The sequence below is a fragment of the Mus caroli genome, chromosome 11 (genome assembly GCF_900094665.2).
Source record: "Mus caroli chromosome 11, CAROLI_EIJ_v1.1, whole genome shotgun sequence".
Lineage (NCBI taxonomy): Eukaryota > Metazoa > Chordata > Mammalia > Rodentia > Muridae > Mus > Mus caroli.
This window is the reverse complement of record NC_034580.1, coordinates 64506723-64524190: the sequence shown is the minus strand read 5'-3', so window position 1 is coordinate 64524190 and position 17468 is coordinate 64506723. Positions and strand designations below refer to the sequence as shown.

At 51.8% G+C, this 17468-nt stretch overlaps 1 protein-coding gene across 6 annotated transcripts; it reads right to left on the bottom strand.

Moving 5' to 3' along the window:
* Positions 1-338: 338 nt before the first annotated feature.
* Positions 339-16224, bottom strand: Zbtb4 (zinc finger and BTB domain containing 4). Of its 6 annotated transcripts, none has more exons than XM_029483516.1 (5): positions 16057-16157; positions 7070-7279; positions 6876-6942; positions 5425-6452; positions 339-4842 (listed from the first exon to the last, which is right to left on the bottom strand). In XM_029483516.1, exons 4-5 carry the CDS (start codon positions 6441-6443, stop codon positions 2907-2909), a joined length of 2955 nt encoding a protein of 984 aa, XP_029339376.1. In that variant the 5' UTR covers positions 6444-6452; positions 6876-6942; positions 7070-7279; positions 16057-16157; the 3' UTR covers positions 339-2906. The 6 variants fall into 6 exon arrangements, with proteins under 6 accessions (XP_029339376.1, XP_029339378.1, XP_029339377.1 ...); XM_029483518.1 differs by having other exon boundaries at positions 7070-7148; XM_029483517.1 differs by lacking the exon at positions 16057-16157 and adding an exon at positions 15517-15746.
* Between the last annotated feature and the right edge of the window lie 1244 nt (positions 16225-17468).

The window sequence follows — 17468 nt, the reverse complement described above, 5'->3', positions numbered from 1 at the left end:
ACTCTATGTGTAGCTGGAGATGACCCTGAACCTTCACCTCCCAAGCGCTTGTTTTAGAGGTGTGTGCCATCTTGTTGAGCTGAGAAACACATAAGCATTCTACTCAAGCCCTCTCTCTACTGACTGAGCTACATCCCCAGCTCCAGAGTTAGCATCTCTGTGTAGAGAGGTCAGATAGAAGTGAGCTGCAGCCTAGGGGCTAGACAACTACAGTGAAGCACCTGGAGTCAGGAGTAGGCTACAGGTCTCAGGATCCCTGCCAAGCAAAGACAACAAATGCCTGCCCCCTACCCCCAGCCACACAAATGATCGCATCTGGCATCCCGCTGTGAGCATAGTTCATTTGTCTTGTTGATTTATTGGCCTAGAGAATTGGAAACACACACAAATCTGGAGATAAATATTGGTCAGATTCTCTAAATCTGGGTCCTTGCTACGTATAGAGCTAGAGTCTGTAAAATTCTAAATCTTGCGTGCTGTGGCACAGAACCAGTGGCTTCCCACTTTCTCCCTTCTTCCCAGGTCACATGGGGAAAGAGGGCACAAACTGACAAGACTTGATCACCTTCAAATGACAAAATTGCGAAAAATGACAAAAATCCCAAACTTCCAACACCTGAAACTCATGATATTGAGACCTTCCATCTCAAATACATATTTTTAAGTTTCTGCTTTGCCACAACTATTTGTTGCTAAATTCTGGAAGCTATTCTCTTTACCCTTATTAAAAACAAAAACGACAACAACAAGAACAAAAAAAACCCACTTATAATCTCAATTCTTCCAAAAGGTCAGAATTTTGATCTATTCTGAAATTCAAATTCCCCAGACCATTTTTCACCCCTTCTCTCATGACTTCCTCAGAGGAGGGCAGTGAAGGGTAGGAGGGACCTCGGTCTGCCCCCTGCCTTCAGGCCTTCCTCCGTCTCTCTTGTGGTTCCGCTGTATATATAGATATATTTATATATATAATTTGTGTGTAGATATATATATATGTATTCTTTATTATGTATTTTTTGCAGTTTTTCTAAAGTGCCAGAAACAAGATTTATGGGAGTTTTTAGTGATTTTTTTCTTTTTCTTTTTTTTTTTTTCTCTCCATTTTTCCCTGTTTGAAACTTTTTCCAAACCCTTAAAAACTGGAACTTGGTACATTCAGTAGGAAATTCTTCACTCAGGCTGTAGCCAAGACCAAGAAAAGTGCAAAGAGACAGAGGAGGGGTGGAGTGACCCCCTCCGTGGTTAACATTCAGGAAGCCTGTCAAAAACCTCCCCCTTTCTATATACTTGGAGGCTAGGAGGGGGCAGGAGGATGCTCCTGGCCTTCCCAAACTCACCTCCCTCCAAAAGCCATGATCTTGCCCTCTCCACAGCAGGTCAGAGGGCAGCCATCTTGGCCCCAGAAAACAGTAGCTGAGAGAAAGACTGTCATTTGGTTAAAACAGTCTTTCTCCTTTTGAAGTCATACTCCTCTAACTCCCACATCAAATTTGCTTGCCCAAACTGGCTCTCCCTTTGTGAGCTGGTTCTTTCTTTGTGGGGGAGGGGAGGTGGGTATATTGGAAATATCCATCTAATCACACATCAGGGAGGCCCCATTTTCAAAGGGAATTAAGAACAAACATTTTTCTATAGTCCCTACTAGAAGGAAACATAGGTCCCCTGACCAGGGTTAACTAGTGCAAATTAGGGATTAGGGACTATTTAAAATCCCTGCACCCCATTCCTAGGCTGGGATCTTTGGGTGTGGGGGACTGAGTCAAAGATGGGGTATAAGGTGCTATTTTGGAGGCAAAGTTGGTGGGGATACCCCAAAGCCCACCAGAAGAGAAAGATGGTTCCTTCAAAACCATCTGGAGTGATAGGTGAGGACAGTGACATCAGAGAAGAAGGGATACAGGTAAAGATGGAGGTGATGTTCAAATCCTGGGCTGACCCACAGATCAAACCCCATCCATTTATCTGGCTATTTGGTCTAATCTAGGAGAAGCCCTAGTAAGGGGTTGTCAGGGAGAAAGTAGAGTCTCTTCTCCATTCTCTATGGAGTGCTTCATCCCTGGTGCTCAAAGTTAGGTTAGCCCCAAAGAAGCCACATATAAAGGCCAGAAGAGCTATGATCTATTCACCTCTTTTGGAAGAGTCTGGGGTCACTGGACGTGGGAGTAAAGGTAGGGCCCACGATTTCCCTGCCCTGTATTGAAAAAGTGCTTAGCCACAGGACACCTCCCACCTCCTTTTGACCTGAAATGGGTTAGGCCATCTCCAAGTCTAGGAGCACAGGAAGGAATATGGAAGATCCAAAGGCATGGAAGCCGAGGAAGGCATGGCATCTTAATATGAAAGAAACAAGGACAGAGAAACCCACCCTTGGGAAGAACGGAATCCAAAAGCCATGCTTCCAGGCTGGTGGGTCAGATATCACAATGGTCTGGTCCAGGCCTTGGGCCACAAAGGATGGAATGTGCTAGGAAGCCTCTGGGGAAGAAGGGCTTAGAGACAGCGTCAGAATGAGCAGGCATCGTTGGGTGAGAGATGGTTCCCCCTAGGCTTACAGATCAGGGGAGCAGGTTAGACATTCAGAGCTGGTGGGGGCTGTAAGTAGAGACTCAGATAAGTATATTGCTCAGTTGCCCCAAGGGCTGGACGAGGGATGGGAGTTGGCTCTTCCCCTCACAGAGGCCATTCCCTGGAGAAGACTGAGAGAGGAACCACCAAAACTCCCTTCTCAGGGAATGGGGAAACTACAATCACACAAAGCTGCCTGACTCCTGAGCTCCAGGGGCCCCCAAATCCCTGCACAAGAGTGTGATGGGGCTCCCAAAGGGCAGGGAGCCAGGGAGCTGAGAGTGGGGGGAGGGGACTCGGGGAGGGTGGCATCTGGTGAGAGGGGGACCTGGCCTTGGTGCTCACCCCACATCCCCCTTCTGGGTTCTCTCTACCCCTGTCATTCCCCCTATTTCCTTAGGGGAAACTGGCAGAGGGAGAGGGAGAGGGGGAGGGGGAGTGGGTGGCGCCGCTTGAGGATTCACTGCGTAGCCAAAGACCCCTGGTAGGAAGGGAAGGGCCCCACCACCCTTTTCGTCAGGTAGGACCATGTTGAGAGCAACTGGGAGAGCAGCCAAGTTGCTGAAGTTGTAAGGGTAGGCAGCAAGGAGCTGGGGGCCGTAGACAAGTGGGTAGGGCTCAGGGTAGAAGGTGACTTTGGCAGTCCCCATCCCCTCCATCCGGTCTCCCTCCGAAGCTCCCAAGGAACCCTCATTCCCAGGTTTTCCTTTGCCGGCACCGGGCTCCCGGCTGCCTCCTATCAGGGCCAGGGGAAATTCCTGCACAGGCGGGTATACATAGCTGCCCCCACCTGCTGCTGGAGGCTCCTCACCCCCAGAGATGACCGGGTCCTGGAGTGAGGCAGATTCAGAAGCTTCAGCCGCGGCAGCGCTACCACCGCCTGCCTCCCCACTGGAAGAGGACACTTGCATCTCCTGAGGGGCCTCCTCCTTGACGTCAGTGGGCCTGGTGCCAATGCTGCCTTTGGAATAGGCAATGACAGGTGTCGGAGTGCCCCCGGGCCGTTCCACAGCATGCCTTTGCCCATGTCGGTTCAGGGCAGCTGCCGTCTTGCACACCTTGGCACAGTGGGGACAAGTGAAGCGGGTGGAAGACCTCCTCCCAGTCCTGGAGGTGTGGGAGCCTCCACTATGGGATTCCTGGTGCTTTCTCAGCTTCCTCACAGTGGCAAAGGCCTGGGCACAATCCCCACAACGGTGCCTACGCTCACCACGTCCTCGTCCTCCTGGGCCCTCCACTGATGGGGTCTCCTCCCAGCCCCTTCGTTCCAGCTTTTGCCTCCAGCGTGGTGGTCTTCGTCCTCGGGGCAGTCCACTGACCCCGCTGGCCCCGCCGGCAGTAGCTCCAGCCTTGCGCTTAGGCTTGTATGAATAGTATGGTCTCCAAAGCTGATCTTCCCCTCCAGCCTTCGATTCCTCTTGTTCCTCCTGGTCCTCCTCCTCCTCTTCCTCCTCCTCTTCCTCGCTCTCCTCTACTTCCTCTCCACTCAGCTCTCCGGGATGCAGGTCAGTTTCTGAGATGCGGCGCTTGACAATGGCCTCTTCCCCAATTCGCACAGTGATCTGACACAGTGGAGGTGGAGCCTGAAGCTGAGAAGAGCCTCGGCCAGTCCCTGTGGGGGAACCCCCACTCCCACTCAACCCACCCACAGGTTTGGCTGTGTAAGTCAGAGTCCTCCCAGCCCGCAGATTCCGGCCCTTGGCCTCCTCTGTGGCTGTGGCTGGCCCTGCAGCTGTGGCTGGGCTGACGGCGGTGGAGGCTGGGCTGGTAGGTGTTGCTGTAGGCTCAGGGGGAGGAGGTGGGTACTCTCGTTTCTTGGGGGGTCTTGGGGGAGTCGTATAAGTGATGACTGAGGCAGCTTGGGACCCTCCTGTGCCGGCTGGTCCGCCCCCGGCTGCACCACTACTACTGCTCCCATGGACAATGACAGAGGGAGCCGGATGAGCAAAGGTGATGACAGAGGGGGGAGGACCAGGTTCTGGGGCGGGTGGGGGTAAGGGTTGGGGGCTGGCTGGCATTGCCGCGGGGGCCGGTGTGTGGAGGCTTGGAGAAAGAGGGGCCTCGGGGGCTCCCTGACTGTAGGTCTTGTAGGGCCGCTTGGCTGCCCGCATAGGGAGCAGGCGGTACAGCTTGAGGGTATTAAGCTTGGGTTTGTAGCCTCCATTGGGTGTCTTCTCACTGGCTAGGAGGCCAGGGCTAATGCCATGGAAGGCTCGCTGGTGGGTCTTCAGGTTATAATAGGTGACAAAGGTGTCCCAGCAGAAGATGCACTGGTACCTGGGCCAGGACAGCAGGGAATAGGGCAGGAACAGAGCCACTTGAGTTAAGGGCCCTGAAGGCAGGGCCTCATCTTGCCCTGTCATCTGCAGCCCTCAGACCTGTAACTGCCCAGCAACCTGTCCATCCTCCCTTCCTGCTGCTTTGCTGCACCCTGCCAGCCACTGCAGCAGGACCAGACTAAGCTCAGCACCCTGGCTCCTTCCAGCTTCCACTCTCAGCCTCAGCTGTTCTGTTGTGAAATGGGACTAGTCACATAGTTTAGCCCCCGAAATGCCTTCTGTGGTGCAAAGAACAGAATGGACAGGCTAAGGAAATACCAGGTGTTGTTCTGTGTGCTCGGAACCCCAGTGGGCGGGCCTGGACTCCCACAGTTCTCTCCTGGGAGGGGCAGATTTCTCTTTCCTTCCTAGCTTTTCCCACAGCACCAAGCCTGGATGGACAGGCAAGATGCTGGCATCCAGGAACTGGGGCTGAAAGGAGGCATGGAAGCAGGACAGGACAAGAGCAGATCCTGGTGTGGACAAGCCGGCTTTCTAGCCCCCTTGGCCCATCCCTCCCTTGTCACCTCAGGTCACTCACCTGCGCTCCCCAGTGTGCCACACCTCGTGCTTGGTGCGGTACTCAGCCAGGGCAAACACCTTCTCACAGTAGCGGCAGGGGTACTTCCTCCGCCACGAGTGTACATTGCTGTGCCGCTTCAGGCTGGACAGGGTCACGTAGGAACGCTCACAGGCTGCACACACATAGAGCACGTGGCCGCCCACAACCTTCACCACATGCTCAGGGCCATCTCTGAAGCCCACTGGTTGTGGCAAGGCAGAGGCATCCACTCCTGCAGGACCCCCAGGGCCAGAGACCCCAGGTCCCAGCCCTGCAGACCCCCGAGTGTTGGACCCTCGTCGACACTGAGCCTCGTGGGTCTGTAGTCGCTTGGGATGGATGAAGCTTTTTCCACATCGAGGGCAAGGAAAGGGCCGTCGGGGCTGGGAGTCAGGAGTCAGGGCCTCAGCTTTGTCACCCACCCACTCTCCATCTGTTCTAGGTCCTGCCCCCAAACCATCCTCAGTAGGATCTGAGGTGACCATGGAAGCTGGGGCAGGTGGTAGCCAAGTATCACCTCCTTCCCCCAGGCCCTGTAGACGGGAGATACCCAGCCTCCGGCCCAGAGCTCCAATTTCTGCCACAGCTGCCCCATCCCCGCCACCACCAGGGAGTGCAAGCCGGGCACTATAGATGAAGTTGAGGACATCGGAGAAGGCAGCTGCTGGGACCCCGGGCAGCTCTAGCACCCGGGGAGGAGATGAAGAGTGAGGAGAGGCTGGAGGGGGAGAGGAGGACGAAGAGGAGGCAGCTGTGGTGGTTGCGGGGCTGGGGGCTGAGCCGCCAGTAACTGGTGGGAGGGGCAATGGGGCTGAGGCTAGTAGGGCTTCTCTGAAGAAGGGACTAGAGGCGGCCAGGACACTGCGGTGAGCAGGGAACTTGGTGTCTCCAGCTATGAGGGTGACGTCACAGAAGAGGCCACGGAGCCGCTGCTCATTGAGCTGACGCAGGACAGCTGGGGCATGGGATGGGTCCGTCACCTCTGCAGGGGGTGGCATGATGCCAGCCTAAACATAGGGAAAAGAGGCCAGGGAGAGTCTCAGAGGCTGGGCCGGTGTCAGGAATCTCTGAGAGCAGGGAGATAAATGAGGGATGGCAGTTAGAGGCTGCTGGACAGAATCTGGTGAAAGGCTGAATAATTCGGGCCACAGAAGGCACGGGTTAATACTAGACTGCTCAGAATCGAACCAGTGTCCAAGACCAGCACATGTCTAACATCTGGGTCAGCAGAGTCCAGGGATACCTCAGGCCACAGCAAAGGGCAAGTGGTCATGACCTCCAGATTCCCAGTAAGCAGTAGAAGGGGGGAGCTCTCCACACCCAACCACTGGCGGGGGGAGGAGGACTGAACAAAATGGCTGCTGCCTTGGCTGCCTTCCCGCCTGGGGTCTACTTTCTCCCTGGCTGTAGTCTTCCCTGCACTCTCTCACCTGAGAGCATAGCCAACATGGAGAAGCGTCGTGGCTCAGCAAGTCCCTCCAGCCTGGCCTTTTCCTTCTGCAGAGAAACGGAAACTGTGTCAGAAATCAAGAGGAGAGGGGAGAGTGTCCTCACAAGGAAAAGATTCGGGGTGTGGGCCAACAGTCAAAGACACCTTGGCTGCTCTACAAACCCTGATCCTTACCAGCAGCCTGTCAGGCTATGTGGCCAAATCCAATCAGACCAGGAAGGCCACAAGATTATCACTAGGCTTGCTCAGTCAGCTACGGGAAGTACAACAAGATGATTTGCATAGCCCCAATTCGCCTCGGAATAGCACAGCAGCACATTTCAATCCCACAGGTTCAGGACAGCCTCAGCCTGCAGTCCGCTCTTTAATCCCTGTGGCCCAGACCTGGGACTCAAAGAAATCAAAGATTTGCATGTTTTGTTGTTGTTGTTTTAAATCTCAGTCGGCTTATTTACATACCAAAATAGAACTCCGCCCTCCCCATAGGACTAACCTGATTAGATTTTTGCATTAGGAGAGTGCTTCCACATCTACACCACAGACCCAGAAACCTTAGCCTGGGACATATGTTGGGGGGTGTTAGGAGCTGGCCAGTGGCATGCATACATGCCTATTTGCTCTAGTCTCTTGAGGACCCTGGGAAGGTGAGCAGACCTAGAGTGAGGGGCTTTGGGTCCAACTCTTTGTTCTGAGACCTTTGGCTTCTGGATTTTGTCTTTAAAGCCGGGACCGGGGGCACATGTAACCCACCATACCTCTTGCTGAGAGGTTCATCCAAATGGAACAGTAGGCAACCAAAGAGTAAGCTATGACAGTCACAAGTGAGCAATTCACAGCTGGGCTGGCCACTGCAGTCTCAGGTTCCCTTTTTCATTTGAGGATCCGAGTTCCAGAGTCATTCTGGTCCCTTATCCAAAGTCTGGCAGAGATTGCGTGGGTCCTTCTTATCTACCCTCAGTGTACCCACAAAGCTCTGGCTCCTTCCACAGGCCGAGGGCCACACAATCACCAGTGTCCCACATCCAAAGCTTCTCATCTAATCTCCCAAATGCTCCTTCCCCAGTGATCACCATATAGACTAAAGACTATACCTCACTTCATGGCTCTGATACCTCTTCTGGGCAGGAGGAAAAAATGGTGGTAAACAGGGCAATAGTTGTAACCAAAGTTGTGACCACCATGCCAGGCGCAGAGCAAGAGCCCAAGGGTTGCCCCATTTGTTACTGCATTGTGGTACAGCAAGAGTCCTGGGGACAGATATTTTCCTCACCTGTTGTCTGGAGTCATTGTCTCTTACTCCCTCCTATCTATCTATCTATCTATCTATCTATCTATCTATCTATCTATCTATCTTAAATGTACATTGGTGTTCGTTCTACTTGCATGTATATCTGGGTAATGGTGTCAGATCCCCTGGAAGTGGAATTACAGACAGTTGTAAGCTGGGAACTGAAGCCAGGTTCTCTGGAAGAGCAGCCAGTGTTCTTAACCACTGAGCTGTCTGTCTCTCCAGCCCCTCTTACTCCCTTTTATGATGGCCTCAGCACTGCATTTGTGTCATTTCATCTTTTCCCTCACCACTTAGTGTGATTCTCTTCTTTAAGATGATAAAAATTCAGGCATACTAGGTAGCTAGCTTAAGCCTGGGATCTGACCCTACAAAGTTTGGGTTCCAAGTCTCCAGTGACTTCAGTACACCATGACAGAGGATGCTAACAGCCCCCACTGTTAGCCTACATAGAACTTTGTATAATTAGGGGAGCTCCTTCCTCTAGGAAGCCATGTGAAGATAAGCAGAGTCAGTTTGATTCCAGTCCCCATTCGCCCCTGGAGCCAGGACTGCCCAGCCCGCACCACATGTTACAAGACAGGCGCCTACAGATATGCACCTGCGTGTGGACTACCACTGTATGGGGCAAGGCCTGTTAGTGCTTCTTAGAACTGCAGAGACCCAAAGATGGCCTGGCTCTTAACAATCACCCAGAATCATGATCACTACAAGTGTTGGAGCTGCCATTTATTGCCAGGCAAAGCATAGCAAAATATATTACACACACCATCTCCTTTTAACACTCAGAATGGCCACCGATAAGGAGCTAAGCACTGAGAGCTCATCTTCAGGTCCAGGGAACGCACTGCTGCGGCGACCTGACCCTGGCACTGCTGCTAGTCCCCTACGGTTTAGACCAGTTCAACTGCCCCAGGACAGGACAGTGCCCTAAAATGAGTTATGGGCGATGACGTCACCAGCTATGTGATCCTGGAGAGGTTACTTAACCTTCACCTTAGTTTTCTTGACTGTGTGGTGGCTGTGAGCAACAGCTCCCACTGGGCAGGGTGGCTGTAAAGATAAAATGAGCTAATAACCCAACCAACTAGGGATCAACAATATTCCAAAACACCGGTCCTGCACTGAACACACACAGACTTTATTCTCTGGCCATTGTTCTCTGCACAACACACGAGAAGAACTATTTGAACAGGTGTGGTGGACATGCATGTCCCAGCACTGAGGAGGGGAGGCAGAAGGGTCACTTATGTTCAATGTCACCCTGATCTTCATACCAAGTATCAGGCCAGCAGACCCAAACGGGAGAACCCTGAATGGAACCAAACAAATAAAATACAAGTTTCCAAAAACAATTTATATAGAATTTAAGGATTTAAACATTTTAAGTAGAGACAACAAGGTAGACAGCAGGACGCAATTTAAATGCAGATACTTTGACACGCTGTTTACTTATTTTGAGACAGGGTCTCTTGTAGCCCAGACCTGAACTGATCAAGAGCGGTCTTGAACTCCTTCCTGATCCTAACACCTCCACCTCCTCAGTGTTGGGAGGGTAGGAGCACATCACCAGACATGACTTACTAGTATAGTATACTTATAGCAGCATAGAATTTTGAGATTTATATATACCCATGGGGCATTCTGGAACCAACTTCTCATAGATACTAAGGGATGACTGTGCCTAGTCTTGAAATTTCGCCCTGGAAAATGGTAAGGAAAGTGATGAAGAATCAAAAAAGGCAGAATTTGGGCTGCCAGATGAATTTGGTAGAGAGAGAGGGTTCAGCAGTTAAGAGCACTGGTCACTCTCTCTTTGAGAGGATCCAGGTTCTATTTACAGCACCCAATGGCAGCTCACAACTGTCCCAGAGGAATCTCATGTCTTCTGACCTCCATTGGCAGCAGATGGTATGTGGCACATAAACATGCATGCAGGCAAGATACTCACACACATTAAACAGACAAATAAACAAACAAACATTTGAAAGGATGAGTTTGGTGGTTCTGTGAATTTTAAAGTTCTTCTTTGTCCATGCTGTTTCTCTTGCAAAGGGTCTTAGCTACTTTGTGAGTTCTTCTTTTTCCCACCCTCTATCCCTCCCCAACCCCAGCTCCCTTCTCACCCCCTGTCACTAGATAGGAGAGAAAGAAGACAGAGGAGCCGGGCATGGTGGCACATGCCTTTAATCCTAGCACTTGGGAGGCAGAGGCAGGCAGATTTCTGAGTTCGAGGCCAGCCTGATCTACAAAGTGAGTTCCAGGACAGCCAAGGCTACACAGAGAAACCCTGTCTCAAAAAACAAAAACAAAACAAACAACAAACAAAAAAAGAAGACAGAGGGAAGAGAGAAAGATAAACATCTCTGAATCTAATTTCTTCCTTCTTGTTTCTTCTTTGAGCACAACTACTAACAAACCGTAACCCTCCACCCCACTGAAGGACCAACAACCACCACCCCACCTATCAGAGCTCTAGCATTTATAGACCCTCCGAAAAGTTCCCAGAATTCCAAACATCACACAACTGCAGAAACTATCTGCAGCTGGCAAAACCACACCTCTGCTAGAGCATGAGGCAAATCATAGTCAGCTGCTGCAAAGCATCCTCATATCCCCACATCTGGGGTTAAAACGAAAACATTCTTATAATATTTCTATGGGTTTTTTTTAATTTGTTTGCTTTTTAAATGTTTAAAATTTTACTTACATTGTTGCTCCACCGCTATGTATATCTGTGCCAGGGAATCATATTCCCGGCAACTGGAATGACAGACGGCAATTGTGAGTTGTCATGTGGGTGCTGGGATTTGAATCCCGGGTCCATTTGGAAGAAAAGCCAGTGCTCTTAATTGCTGAGGCATTTCTCCAGCCCCACTCCTATGTTTTGTGTGTGTGTGTGTGTGTGTGTGTGTGTGTGACTGAGGATTGAACCCAGGGCCTCTGGTGTGCTAAGGAAGCTGTATTCCTGACTTACATTTCCAGCTAGTTTTCTACTCCTGACTGCCTGAATGACCTCAGAGGTACCATGGAGCTGAGGCTCTGTGCACATATTCCAGAATGCTTCACCTCTTCATGATGCTGTTCTCCAAATGCGGAGAATGGAATGTTCTTTCCTCTAGATCGCTTAAGGCCCTGTAGTTCTACCTTCTGTACGCTCTGACCTGTCACCTGGCTCAGGGCTCTTCCCTAGCCCCTTCCCACTTTCGGAAACTTCATAGCTCTCTATGTTTTTTATTTCCCTTCGTGTCACTTATAAACACACTGCTCATTTATCTCTAGAGTATGGGCTTCAAGGAGGGACAAGGTAGGGTGGGTGTGTCGTTTGCTCAAATATCTTGCATAGTGCATAATGCGGGGTGAAAAACTTTAGAGGCTGAAGGTCCAGAACACTTGTCTAGCATGGCCTTGGATCCCAGCCTAGAATGAAGGAAGATGTAAGAAGCACAGGATTTCGGTAAATTACAGAATCTGTGTTGGTGGCACAAGCCTTTAATACCAGCACTCTGGGGGTTGGGTGCAGAAGATCGTGAATTTGAAGTTAGTTTGGACAATATGAGACTTTTCTAGAACAAACAGAAAAAACTATTCTTCCTGGAGCCTCTACTATAAAGAAAGAAGCCATCTTCAGAGCTGAGGATGTGGACCGTATCTCGATTTAAGGACACTCAGTCTACCTGGCTCCTACCTAGAGGCTTAATACAATTGTCTCATTTAACTAGACCCCCACAGCTGCACACAACAGGCCACAGTAGCTTTTTATATTCTCGAGATTTTACAGAAAAGGAATAAATCTTACTGAAGGTAAGAGACATTATAAGTAACAGCCAGAATTTTAATCCAGGCTTGGATGACCCCAGATGCCGAGCCTTTCCCTCTGCCACACTGCTGGAACCTGCCCCGAGGAGCCTATAGCAGGCCAGCTGGTTACATAAATCACCACACAAATTTTCACGTGCTAAGTGTTAACTGTGTCACATCTGACTCCACCCTTTCCCTTGTTCCTAAATCCAGCAGTCACCAAGTCTGTCTAAAGCTGCCTGGAAATGGCCTGCCAGCCTTCTCAAGCCCCTTTGTGCTGCCAAACTAGTCCAAGCCCTCGTTAACACTCACACGGATCAAGGCGATGGACAAGCTATCTCTTTGCCTGTAGGTTTATCTCTTCCAACCTCCGTTCTTCCACCGAGAGTCCTCAGCACTAACTGCAGTTTAAAGGGACTCCTGGGTTGAAAATGGTCTTTAGAAGGTGGGTCTGGTAGCTCATGCCTGTAATCCCAGCACTCAGAAGGCTGGAGCAGGAGGAATGCGGAGAGTTCAAAGTCACCCAGGCCTACATATTGAGACCCTGTCTTAAAAACACAAAAGCTAGGGTGGGTAAGATAGCTGAAAGGATAAAGGTATTGGCCACACAGGCCTGGGAACCTGAATCCCCAGGATCCACACAGTAGAAGGGGAGAAGCAACCCTTGCAAGCTCTCCTCTGACTCCACACGGACACAGTGGCGTGTGCTTACATACATATACATATCATTCAAACAAGTCAGCTCTCAGTAACAGTACTTGAGTTCAAATCCCCAGCACCCACATATAAAGCTGGGGCATGGCTCTGAACTTGTCACCCCACGACTGGAGGGCAAAGACAGGTTGAGGGCTCACTGGCTGGTCATTCTAGTCAAAACAGCAAATTCTAGGTTAATGTCAGACCCTTTCCCAAGTCAGCCAATAAGGCCAAAAGCAATAAAAGATAAGCAATGTCTTGCTCTGGCCTCCACATGTGCAGTTGACACTTATAGTATCGCCATATTCAAGTGCAACACACACACACACACTTAATGACCTTTCCTTGGCCCAACATCTCTACAAACTGTTAGGACTGATCTTAAATGTTCCTCCTCCTTTGCCTTCTATCACCCATGGGATAGGATAAAGACAATCCCCCACTTCTGACTGTTCAGTGTCCCAAAGCCAGCACCCGTAAGGCAAAGCCACAGATGCTCAGGTTCTCACACCCTGGGCTAGGACTCTAGAGAGCACTGCCTATGAGTCCTGGTCCTCAAAAACTAGATTGGTGAAGGGGCAGGAGAGAGAGCCCAGCAGTTAAGAGCACTTGTTCTTGAGAAGACCCAGGTTCAATTCCCAGCATCCATATGGTGGCTCAAAGCCATCCATCTATAAGTCCAGCTGCAGAGGCTCCAATAACATCTTCTGACCTCCGCAGATACATGTGGTGCACAGACATACACGCGGGCAAAATAGTCATATACATGATTAAATCTTTAAAAATAAAAATTAAAAAAAAAAGTCCTGCTGAGCCAGGTATGATAGTTTAAGCCTGTAATCCCAGTATTCAGGAAGTTGAGGCAAGACACTTGGGAAAAACTAGAGGCTAGTCTTGGCTACAGAGTGTGACCCTGTCTCCAAAAAAAAAAAAAAAAAAGGTGATGTTCTTAAAAAAAAAAAAAAAAGGTGGTGTATGCACACTGAATGCTCCAGGAAAGCAAAGGGCTGCACAGAAGTCCGAGCACAGAACCTAGACCCTGAGCACCTCTCACAACCGAGTGACTTGGGGCAAAAGCTTTAACGGCTGGGTTTCAGCTGCTTTGCCTGAAAGAGTGAGGTCCTCAGAGGCCAGAGTCAGGACGGCTGAGTGGTGGGACACAGAAGCCTGGGAGCAGAGGCTGTAGAGTTACTGCAAGCCAACTGTTTACGACTACTGTTACCAGTGAAACTGGGAGCTGGGGAGTCTCTGCAGCAGGGCTGACAGAGGCTGGTACTGCATAGTCTCTACTTTGTTGCTATATATCAGGTCTACTATGTTCCATATGCTGTTTTAAGTTCCGTAGGCAGGTTGTTAGCTCCATCTCACAGACGTGGACTAGGGCACTCAGAGAATGTTCCACTGAGGAAGTTGGGGAGGCACCAGAACACTTCAGTTCCAGTGTAAGTCTTGCTTGCACCTGTCCTCCGGGCCTCATAACCAGACAGCCTCCATCACCCATTCCAGAGGATACAGCTATAAAGCCTTCGCACTCCTATTTGTGTACACACAGGCTAGATGACATGCACAGTGGGGCACACAAAGAACAGCGGAGTGAGCGTGCATGTGCATCTCCCACATGCACTACAGGGCCCAGGCCCCAAAGGTGAGGGAAACCTGTTCCAAAGAATCTGCTTAGTGAGCAAATCCTGTCCAAAGCTCGCTCTCCCACTGTCCCGGGAGTAGGGCTTCATGTGCGTCAGAGATACCGGAAGGGGGGTGGGGGAGAGGGCAAAGCAGGAGGAGACTGAAAACTCTGTGATCCCTTTTTCCATTTTAGTGACAAAAGTCACACCCAGCCTTTACATAAACATGACCAAGGAGCCGCTCTGTCTAAGCTCACTTCCCTTATGGGCGCCAGGACTTTTCCTCCCTATGGCCCTAATGTGCTGGGCAAACACAGAGACCCTGCAAAAGGAGAGCGGTGCCACCCAACAGCACCCATTCCTGCCCCTTTCGCCTGCCTAGTGTTTATCTCCCAACTTTCCCATAACATCTTCTGGCAGCCCTACACCCGTCACTTAAGCACACAGAAGGTAGACACGCACACCAAGCCTTCCACTGGTCTCCTGGGTCTAAGGCCCACATTGCCCTTGTCACGCCACCTCCTCCTAAGTGTTTTCTGAGCAGCTTGCCTCCCGGCCCAACAGCCCAGACAGGCTCCCACAAACAACGTCACCAAAGAATCCCGTGGAGAGTGTTGCAAACACGCAACCTTTCCCGTGCTTGGCTACCCAGGATCCCATAAACACATCTTGCATGTCCCACGCAGAACCCCTCACCTCACATGCTCCTGAGGATTATTAGGTCTGAGTTCCAGACATGCAGCCCCCGTGAAACTCGTACATCACAGACACACAAATCCATCCGCCTTTCTGTCCTCTACACAACTGGACCACACCTCATCAGGACGACAGAAATGGAACTCAGGCATGATACCTTCTGATTCAAATGTCCACAACTGACTGCATTCTTCAAATGGGTACGCACACCCCGCATTCTGGTGTCCACCATAACACACACACCATGCTAGCTATGCAGAAAACAAACATTCATAAACATTCATATGTACAACACAAGACATACGTGAAGGAAAACACACGCTGACAAAAACTATATACAAATCCTCGGACAGCACACTTAAGGTATCTGTCACCTAAAGCCACAGAGTCAAAGCTTGTAATTCTGTACCAATAAGTACCCTTCCTGGCTTTCTGTCTCTATGTATCAGGGAGGGCCCTCGCAGACCCCTCGGTGCCAGACTGGGAAACGGTGTTGCCCAGGAGGAGCAGTTTACCTTGCCCCACAGTACCGCAGGAGGCACAATCCCCAGGACTCACTGCAACAACCCTGCCCCGACGGCGCGGCGGTTCCGGGCCCCTGCTCGCACTGCGCACCCTGCACACCCCAACTCTGGGGCGCTCAGAGGGCCACCCCTCCCCCTCTCTGCCTGGCTCCTACGCCATCGCCCTCTCAGCAGCTTGCAGCGCTTGCCCAGGATCACACCCGCCCCAACCCAACCCCCAACCTGCCCCACAGAGGGAGGGGGCATTGGGCTGCAGAATTTAACCCTTCATAGGTGGAGTGATTGCGACCCTCTTCACGGCCCCAGGAGACCGAGTCCCCCAGTCGCGGCTCGCTGGACGCCATACCAGGGCGCCCTTAAGTTGCTCCCCAGCGCCGTGCACGTCCGGGGGCGGGGCTTATTAGAGACCCCTGCGCCCCTTGATCAACCTGGAAGGGGAGCGGTCGCGGGGCGCGGCTCCGGCCCCTGCGGCGCCGGGCAGCGGAGAGGGGGCATCTTCCCTAGCCCTGCCCGGTTCGCCCCGGGGCCCACCTGACTGCGATGGCGCCGCGTCCGCCAGGCCCGGCTCATCACCGTGGCCACCCCCGGCCGCTTGGGTTTCGCTCTCCTCCAGCTCCGGCTCCGGCTCCGGCCCCGGCCCCCCCCAGCGCCCGGCCCCGGCCCAGCCCCACCGCCGCCGCCGCCGCCGCTGACATCATCGGCTCCCCCCCCGCCCCGGTCCTCCCCCCCCCCCCACCCCCGGAAACAGTCCCCCCCCCCGCCCCCCCCCAGAGCCGCCGCTGCTGCCGAGAGGAAGCCAGCAAAGCGCAGACGACACCGACTCTGGACTCTGAAGTCTGATGGCCAAGGCCCGGTGGATCCCTCACAGGGAAAAGACTCCGGGCTTCCGGCAGGGTGCACACCTTACGGAGCGGGCAGTGACTGGAATGCTTTGACCTAGACCACTCACTCCCTGGGAAGGGACTCACCCCCACGCCCGCCCTTCCCTCTGCACACCCTTCACTCAGGGGTCACATCGCCTAGAGCACGCTGCGTGGGCACAGTTGTTCACCACAGACACGCACACCACACACACGTTCTCCGGGGCCGCAAACTTACAACACGGCAGATTCACATTTGGTCCTGGTGGAACCTATAGATCCAAAGTGAGCACCCTCAGGAATACCTCGGGATTATCACCAGACCCACTGGCAAGAAAGACCTCAGCTCCGCAGAACAGATGATCATTAGTGCAGATAAGCACAAAGCTTGGAACTTTGTGTCACCAGTGGAAAGATTCGCTTCTGTGTCCTTGCATATAAATGCAGAGGCCTTGGTGTGGCCTTCCCGGCACAACACTAACCACACGCCAGGTGGAAGCATGAGGAATGTGACATACATTAAAAATAAATAAATAAATAAAAATAAAAATTCCTGGAACCTCCATGGGACAATGCTATAGACGGCTCCCTAGTTGCAAAACTAATGACTCTGAAGAGGCCCGGCGTGATGATGCTGTGGAGCCAGAGGCAGGTGGATTTAAGGACTTGGAAGCCAACCTGATCTAAACAGCAAGTTCCAGTCAGCCAGGGCTACAGAGTGATATCCCTGCTTGAAAAAACGAACACCCCACCCCCACCCCCCATTCCCCAAAAACCCCACTTCAGGAGAAAGAGGAGCAGGCTGTCCCTGAAGAGCATGAAGGTTCAAGCCTGTAACGCCTGCGCTAGGGCAGCAAAGGCGGAAGCTCTGCAAGCGCAAGTCCATGCTGGCCCACTAGCGAGTTCCAAGCCACTCGGCCTAGACAAACCGTACAGCAACAAAACCACTCCCACACTCTTTTTTTGTTTTGTTTCGGTTTTTTGGTTTTTTTGAGACAGGGTTTCTCTGTGTAGCCCTGGCTGTCCTGGAACTCACTTTGTAGACCAGGCTGGCCTCAAACTCAGAAATCTGCCTGCCTCTGC

What these genes read in the sequence shown, in the direction of transcription:
- Zbtb4 (XM_029483520.1), bottom strand. Translation starts at nt 6,443, where the DNA reads ATGCCACCCCCTGCAGAGGTGACGGACCCATCCCATGCCCCAGCTGTC. An exon ending in TGGCACACTGGGGAGCGCAG is followed by an intron (nt 4,843 to 5,424) that starts GTGAGTGACCTG and finishes GTCCTGGCCCAG; the next exon opens with GTACCAGTGCATCTTCTGCT.